This window comes from Telmatherina bonti, assembly GCF_933228915.1.
Source record: "Telmatherina bonti genome assembly, chromosome: 13".
NCBI lineage: Eukaryota > Metazoa > Chordata > Actinopteri > Atheriniformes > Telmatherinidae > Telmatherina > Telmatherina bonti.
This window is the reverse complement of record NC_136611.1, coordinates 12,244,067-12,253,187: the sequence shown is the minus strand read 5'-3', so window position 1 is coordinate 12,253,187 and position 9,121 is coordinate 12,244,067. Positions and strand designations below refer to the sequence as shown.

Genomic DNA, 9,121 nt, shown 5'->3' with positions numbered 1-9,121 from the left:
CAGGATCTGTAAGAAAACACGTCCACAAATAACCAAACTAAGTCCAGATTGTGTGTAACTCTACAGAAAGCAAAAATAAATGATTGAAATCTATACAAGCATAAAAAAATTTTTGATTTACATAGGCTGCATTGAGCATGCTCACCGTCCTGAATAGATCAACAATGCCATGGCTTCATGCATCAGATGGTTGCTATATCATAAAACCATTATATTAAAAAAAAGCACAAAAACTTCAAACAAATGTGTTATTCTTTATCTATCAAAAAAGAGGATTGTGTCTTCTGAATGTTAGATTGTAACACAGAAGGGACATATGCTAAGGAAGTGTCAATCAGTAAGGCTTGTGAATGTCAGACTGATGGGACGGCTTTATTGGATTTGCTAGAAGATAAAAATCTTAACTGGAAATCAAACAGTACCTATGAAAACATTGCCTTCTTTAAAATTAGTTTTCATCCAAGTTTTAGGTCAGGTTAAGTTGATCCTTCTGATCCCTGAGAAAAAAGTTTTGATAATGAACTGGAGACATTTCATTTCTCATCACAGCTGAAGAGTTTTCTGTTATTTCAGGAAAAGAACCACAAAAAAATTAACGAAAAAAAAAAAAAGCACTCTGAGTGCAGACTTCCACCAAGCAGCTCATTTCCACCCCATGGTCTAGTCCTACATCCATTTTTATAAGTTTACACTGTTACATCACTAGATACATTGATAATGAATCTACAGTATCTTGGCTATATTGCGGTATTTGTATTTTAATTTGTTCTTTTGCCATTATGAAAATGCCAAATATTCAGTAATTTTTCCTATTCTGGATAATGTTATCCAGAATTTTGCCGGGATCCACATCCATCTTCGATAAAAACCTGTTGGGAACTTTCCTGTATTTTTGGTCAAACACCCCGACGATATTGTGGTATTATATGCATATATACTGAAAATGGCCATATCTCGCAATGATAGAGAATCCTTTAAATATTTCCTAGATTCCCAAAGGTGATCCTTAGTGGAATCCAAGTTAGACTAAGACCCTTTCTCAGAAATAAAATTTGAAAAATTAGTTCATTAGTTTATTGTGTAAAGTTGCAAATAGACAGATAAACGGAGGGGAAAACATAACATATCTCTCACAACCATGAACACCCCTTACTGTTACTGAAACTCTGAAAAGCACTTGCTGCTGAGAGGTCGTGGTTTCCTTCCTTTTATTACGGATTTAACCACCATGAAACGGAAACCATTAAATTCACCATTACTGTGTTTAGTAACATTACTGGAAAGACTTTTTGGATTATTCCAGTTCAGACGACGACACTGCTGGGAACTTAAAGCTGCAAACTGTGCAAAATCATTAAATTTCTATCCGTACTGCAATAAGTAAATAACAGCATGCTGAAAAGATGTGGCATATTTATTGAGTCTTTAAGGAGGCCAGTTGCTGCAGGAAACATGCATGCATGCAAAATGTGTGTGTGTGTGTGTGTGTGTGTGTGTGTGTGTGTGGGAGGGGCACAACCACAAGATTAAGGCACAAGTTAACATTTCAGGACAGTTGTACACATAAAACAAGTGTTGTAGTCATGGCGCTACTTCACAGCAATGAAATGTTAAGCAAGATGCATTGCCTTAACAAGTAGCTTAACTTATTTATGCTATAAAAAAGAATGAAGCAATGTTCCACATAAACTACAGCTATCATAAAAGATAAAAAGTTAAGAGGAATTAAAAAAGCATCTCCCCAACCCAACCCTTTGCATTTTGTTTTAATATGTTAATGGTTCCATTTTGATCAGAGCATGGCATTTACCATTTTAAGGTGCAGATGCCTAAAAGTTGGTATGATACAGACAAAAATGAATTTGCCTTAATTTACATAATCTGCATTGTCAAAGTGATAGATGTGACTTACCTTGATTCTGTTTGTAAACATTTAGAATGCAAATCTTTTGACCAAAACCTTAGATGAGGCCAGATATGTTTTTATATTTGAACTTGTCCATTTTTAAAGTGAACCGAAACTGAAAAATATCTTGAAAAAACATGAACTGTGGACATGGAGAAAAAGTTTGGGCACATTTTCCCCCCTTCAATCCATTGGTTAAGAGTCCAAATATTTGGCTGGTAGTGTACAGGATTAAAAAAAATAAAACAAAATTGAAAAAAAAAAAAAAAAAAAGCTGCCAAACACTTGGGGACAAACTTCTGTTCAGTATACAAGTAAACATACCCAATATTACATCATACTCATCTTTACTGTGTAAATTCTGTGAAAAGACTGATTTCATAAAGGAGCAAAATCTGAATGACCATTACTGTAACAGACAGATTATTGGCATTAAATAAAGACACAACTCTGTAGATTTTCAGTATTCTTTGTAATTTTAATTCCCATAATTTTGCTTAATGCAGACATTTTCCACTAAAATCTTAAATAAAACAGTATATTACGATATATGCAAATCAGAGGAGCTTTAGGATTTTGCAGTAGCAGGCTACAGTTTCTTTTAATTTGCTTTTTTTTGTATTCTTTTTTTTTTTTTAATCATTTACTTTCAGAGGACCGGACAGCAGCAGTTAACAGTAAGACGACAACACAGAGCTGTAAAGCCTGCAGGCCAGCCAAGGAGCACATTCTATTACAAAACAGACCAGAACACTAAAGAAGACAGCACACCACATCCAGATGAAGGTCTGAACTTATGCCCCCCCCCCCCCCCCCCCACCACCTCCTCAGCCTTATTAGGAGGTGCTAGTTTTACACAAACAAGAGAGGGCGCTATTACACCAGGGCAGGTGGAGCTACATGACCACAGAGTGACAGCAATTAGATTCACCTTCAGAAAAACAGTTTTATTGCACATTCAGGGAGGAAGAAACGGCACATTCAGTCTCTTATATTGTGAAATGGTTATAATGCTGTAGCAACACCATAGCTCCCTCAATGGCAAGTCAAACACTCACTGATTTACCTAAAAAGAAGAAGAAGGAGGAAAACAAAAAAAGGTCTGGTCTAAAATGCTGTCCCTCTGCATGGGAAGGAAAGTGTCCAACTCTGCCATCTAGCGGCAACTCTGATCCAAAACAATGTATTTTAATTGTTACTTTTTACATAGATCCAAAACATGAAATTATCAAAAAAGAAAAAAAGAAAAAAAAAAAAAAGAAGAAAAAAAAAAAGGAGATTACTTAACTTTTACATGTCTGCATTTGTGCTTTTATTTTTCTGGTTTGAGATGTCTCAATTGAAAAATGGCTTTAAAACATGTAAAATATGTGATAAGCAAAGGGCTGCTTATTTAATTCTGGCCCAACTACTGGAACAGGTAAAAAAAAAAAAAAAGATATTTTCCAAACATTTATTATGTTTATTATCTTAAGTTTCCAGGAGTTTTAACATATTTAGAGGATGTTTGGCTCAACTTTCCCCATGAGGCTATTTGATTCAAATAAATGTTTTAGGACCTGTCCTCAGTGCTGCTACCAGAAGCCAGTTTTCATTTTCCTTCCCCATCTTGGGCAGTGCACCCCTTTTGGCCTATCAGGACTCAAAATGCATGGAGAAAAAAAGAAAAAAAAAAAGACTGTGATTCACAGAGGGGGCTGCAGAGCACAGTGATATAAGAATCAGATTTGTGAGGTGAAGGAGAGAAATGGAGTCATTTCACTAGTTACTTAACAAGACCAGCAAGCTGGCAGGACCCTTTGGCATTTTGCTGCAACATAATTTCTTCAGGGTTATATATATAAACGATCTGAAGCATAAATCAGGTGTCTTTTCTTTCATTACTTAATTGTTTTCTCCTGTTTTTAACAACAGATTTTTGCCTCTTTTTTTTTTTTTTAAAAGTTAAATTTTTCCAGAAAACAAGATTCTCAACATTATGAACTCTGCTGGAACAGACACAAAGCTGGAGAAACAGGAATTTCAGTCATCTATTGAAATAAAATTAGAAAATGAAATGTTCTCTTTTGTAATCATCATGTCTGGAAGACTCTGTTAAGTCAGCAACAGATTCAAAGCTATAAATGGTGCTCCAGAAGCATAACCCTATTTATCTTTATGTAATGCACTTGTTTATAAAAGAAAAAACGTCAACATTGCCCAGCAAAGTAAGACAGGCTGCTGTTGACGGATGTCTGCAGACTGAAGACAGGTACTGCTGCATATGTAGTATGTGGATGCACATTTATCCCCTTGCACATGCCAGCTGAAGCTGCAGTAGAGCAGTGGCACATTAGTGGCTACACAGGCAGGGAGCCTGTGTAAAGAAAAAGTCATCTTTGTGAAACAAAGTTTGTTCTCTTGTGCATTATTAAATTTTAAAAAGTACATCATTCCTGGCACCTAGCAACAAACAGAGAGGATATGAATACACCATTTCTGTGCAGCCCCCTGTGTAACACACAGCCTGTAGCAAAGTAAAAAGTCATGAGCTCCAAGAGAGGTCAGCTGCCAAAAAAAAAAAAAAAAAAAAAAAGAAGAAGGACACAAACATGCCCACAGTCCAGTTTTAGGGTTTAAGGTTTCATTTCTTAACTACAAATATCTGGCTTCTAGCTTCCAGAATCAGCAGCATCGCGCTGTCCTCTCCTTGCAGCTCATGATCGAAGCAGTAGGGAAACAAAATTACAAAGTGTTTTCATCTAAAGTTCAAAAATAAAAATGGTCAATTTCAAAAATCTGATCTACTGGCAACCGACACGTCAGTCTACATGTCAGAGGAGCGCACTGAGCTTTGAGGAAGTGCAGCACATGGCACTGGCGCGGTGACGCTCTGAAAATAAGACCATCAGCATCACAGCCTCCCAAACTTACCCTCCCCCCTCCCCTCCCCACTCCCACCCCAAGCTGCCAGTCTCTCCATCAAATCCTCAGTGTCTCCTCCAAAGTGTCTGGAAGCTCACCCAAGTTAAAACTCAGATATGGTAGAAAAATATATAGTTTTGATGAAATTTCTCTAAGTTATTCTTATCATTACTGAATTGCACCCATACATGTTGTGTTAACATATTGTAGTAGTGTAAAGTGTCAGGGATCGTGATTAGCACTACTACAACCCAAAAAAAAGAAGGAAAAAAAAAAAAATCTCACACACACACACACACTTGCTCTCGTTCTTTCTAGACACTTCTGGTTAAATTTTTTTTCTTTTTTCCTTTCGTTTGTTTTTTTTGTTTTGTTTTGTTTTTTTTACTTGCACTTAAAAATTCATGGTTAATAAGTTTGTCTTTCATTGGCATCATTAGGTAGAAGTATTCTTTTTAATTTAAAAAAAAAAAAATTTTAATAGTCACAGATACTCTACAATATGGTTACGATGTAAACACCACAGTACTGAATCATTTGACTGTATCTGCACAAAGTAAAACACTATGTTACAAGGCATGTGGCTACGTAAGCATAGATTTGTTCATGGGAAACAGAAAATAAAATTAAAATGAACACACCACAAGAACAAAAGGAGAACTTGCATCGTCTGGCATCGAGTTTGATCAAATTAAAAAAAATAAAAAATAAAAAAAAAAGGAAAAACTTTAGACTTTGTTCTTCCACAGGTCAATTGACCCCGTTTAAAAGCTGGTGATAATCAGTACTAACCCCCCACCCCCATCCCCGAAGGAAAAAAAAAAACATTTCTCTTCTATAAAACAAAAGTCTTGTGATATCTCATAACTTTTAACACCCCTCAGTCTGTCCATATGACATCTATCCAACTAGTAGCACTTAGACGGACAGCAGAGTTAGCAAAAGATGCTTCTGCACTTCATACACCAGTGTGCTATGAGGAGCTACATGTGGCTTGGGGCTGAAGCCCCGTTTCTTCTTCACATCTGCACATCTGGCCGCGTTATGACACGCCGGTTTTATGTTTCTGTGTTTGATCGGACACATAACTGCATTTGTTTTTTCCTTCTAGGCATCTTAAGAGACACCATGATTTTGTCACATGGAGGATATGAGGAGTTTCAGAGGTTGAACTTGAGGACGGCGACTGAATAGGTCCGTCGCTACTAGGGGGGAAGGGCTGGGGGGCTTAGATATAACAAAGTGACTCCAGTAAGTGAGCTTCATGTGTGAAAATAAAGGCATACGGTTTTCTGAGAGCGTGTCGATATGTGTTCGTATGCCTCAGCTCTGTTTTAGTGTTTTGGCATTCGTTGCACCTAAACCTAACTCTCCTACTTGCAGCCATCACGCTGCAATGGTGACAACACAGCTAACTTTGGCATGGATCTGCTCTGAAAAGAGCGATCTCTCTCTCTCTCTCTGGTGATCTTAAAATCATTTTCTCAAAGAGGGAAACCTTAAAGTAAGACATTTTTTTGTCAATAATGCTAAATTTAGAGAAGTGATAGAAACCAGAAGGAATTGAGCAGCTCTTCTGTACCATGAAGAGATTCCTTTGAATTAAAATGTTGCCAACGTGTCAAGTACTTTTATGGGCATGAAACATACCTTTAACGACCCCGCACCCCCTAAACTATAACATTAAAAACAAACCATGATCCTCAAACCCCTTAAGGACAGTATTTACAGTACAAATTACAGTATAATACATTATTAAAAAATATGAGAACAATCTCTAAAAACATAAAGGAGCTCTTGACACACACACACTCACACACACAAAAAAATCAGCTCTTTAGTAAATTATTGTTTCTATGATTTAAATGGAAAATAAAGACAAAGCAGAGTGATGGTTGCACCACTCCGAGGCGCTCTTTCCGTTTGGCCCCAGTTGTACCGGGCTAGTGTGTTCAAAGTGATAGTTGGGTTGGTTGACCGCAAGCTCATCTTTTCTTTTGTTTTAAAGCAAGCCGCAATACAACAAATCGCACTCGATTTATTATAGCAATATGTACAAGGTTTCTTTTTCACTCTGGAATAGTATTTGTGATAAGCTCTTCACCACCAACAATACTAACTCGTATTGCAGGAAGAATGTCTGCAGAATGAACCTTTCAATTCTTTGTAGTTTTGAGGCATTTTTAGTTCCTTTCTTTTCGAATGAGGATAAAAATAGGAAAAAATGTTTCTCCAAACAATTCTTCTTAAAGGTTCCCTATTATTGTCTTATGTACAGCAGATTGAAAGGTACATTTCCTATGTACCAAAAGAGAGAATAAATAAAATTTAGAAAAAAAAAAGAAAATGATCAGAAACTCAAATGAGTCAAATCTCTGGACACTGGAGCCAGGCAGCAAGTGAACCAACCCTCCTCACATACACAGTACAACCAAGTGGATTTGTAAACCTCTGCAGGTTCCTCTCACTCTTCCAGAATCCCTCATCTCCACTTCCTTCTCCTTCATCTGCATCTGTGACAATTGAGCTATGATTTTTTTTTCCCCTCTCTCTTTCTCTCACTCTGTTTTTTTTTTTTTTTTTTACACTTAAGTTTCCCTCTCAGACGCTCTCCTTCCTCCTCTGCTCACCCTCCCGGCCACGCAACCTCAGACGAAGGGCAGGATGCCGTACACGAACAGAGCCATGATGGCAGCGCTGAACAGGCCGGCCACGGGCACCGTGACGAACCACGCCAGGAAGATGTTCCTGAAGAGGCGCCAGTCCACAGCTTTCTGGGAACGAATCCAACCAACGGCCACGACTGAGCCCACCTGGAGGCCGCAGGCCAGAGAGAAAAAACAATCAGCAGCAGCGCAGAACACAATGTTCAGAGTGGGGAAACCAGTGAAGAGCTGCAGGCGGGCCTTGCCTTCGTCATGATGGAAGTTCTGCAGGTTGTTTTGCGTTTGTATTCCCTCAGTTTGGGTTTCTAGGCATCAGTTTCATTGTTCAGTTAATCTATTAAGTTATGTTCAGCCTTTGTTTTTGTTGCTCTAATGGAGCTAAAAGCAGATTAAAGTGCCAACTGAGACATTTATACGATCAAATCTAACTTCAGTTGGTACAAAGTTTCTAACAGCAGCAGTAATATTATATAAATTTAGTCTACCACAAGTACCAATAAGGATACATTTGTGAGTAAACTTAAAGTTTTGGGGTTTTTTTTTTTTTAAACTTTTTTTTTTTAAACTAATAACTGCTGAAAGTGAAGAAATGAGCTAAACAAAAATGTCTGTGCAGCCTGTAGCTCTTCAGGTGTTTCATTCACTAGTTTGTTAGTTAAAGCACGCTGATCGTAAAGGTTATAACAAACTAAGTTTCACATGTGGAAGTCTGACATTAGTCTGTTTAAGGCAGGGGTGTCAAACTGCAGTCCTGGAGGGCCGGTATCCTGCAGGTTTTTATTGTCTCTGTGCTCCAACACACACCTGACCGACACTGTCAACAGGTTGACAAGAAGCTGCTGGATCCATTGATTTGAATCAGCTGTGTTGGTGGAGGGAAACAACAAAAACCTGCAGGATTCCAGCCCTCGAGGACTGGATTCTGACACCCCTGGTTTAAGGTGTAAAACACCTGAAGTACTTACCTTTTGCATTTAGCTAGAAAGCTCAAGGATTACATCTTAAAAAGAGCCTTCCAAAAGGTCTGTAAATGTCAGACTTCCACGAATGAATTTTATTTTAAAAAATAACCAAATACAAAGAAAACTGAACGAGAAATTATTAGCAAAGACCCAGTAATATCTTCAGTATTTAGGTAACTTGTGCAGTGACTGATTTCAGCTCTGTTTGGGATGCTACCGTAAGGCAGGAGTGACACTGAGGTCGTCTGCACTTATACGGCCAGAGAAACTCGAGAGGCCTGGCGCCTTCTGGTTTTCCACTTTTAGTCAGTCAGGTTTATAGTTGAAAAGGTCAGTCTTACACTTCGCAAGCAGAGCAACTGATGGCATCAAATCATCTCCCATAAGGGAAATTCTCACCACAGGAAATTGAGGTTTTTTTCCCTATGTTTTGGTATTTTGTTTTCTTATTTTTTATTTGTCTAAATCATCCCAGACACTCTTCATTATGAAGCATTCTTTCAAAAAGAGAGCCAACAGGGAGCAAAATCTATCATTTGTGGTCACAACGTTTGTTTGCAGGCATTTGTAGCATGTAAAGAATGCAGTGACCTCGATGTTGGAGCTTCCTGCAGAGCTTTTGAAACCACAAGCCACTGCACAGTCACATTGTAGTGATTCACACACCAGGGTTGGGCATTGAT

At 38.0% G+C, this 9,121-nt stretch overlaps 1 protein-coding gene across 3 annotated transcripts in view; it reads right to left on the bottom strand.

The window, feature by feature from the left end:
• Positions 1-4,860: 4,860 nt before the first annotated feature.
• slc20a2 (solute carrier family 20 member 2) overlaps positions 4,861-9,121 on the bottom strand; it is a 45,059-nt gene continuing 40,798 nt past the window's right edge. For all 3 annotated transcript variants that reach the window (XM_079251452.1, XM_079251454.1, XM_079251453.1), the window contains exon 11: positions 4,861-7,623. In XM_079251452.1, coding sequence (XP_079107578.1) covers positions 7,459-7,623 — 165 coding nt within the window. In that variant the 3' untranslated portion in view covers positions 4,861-7,458. The remainder of the gene's footprint in view (positions 7,624-9,121) is intronic.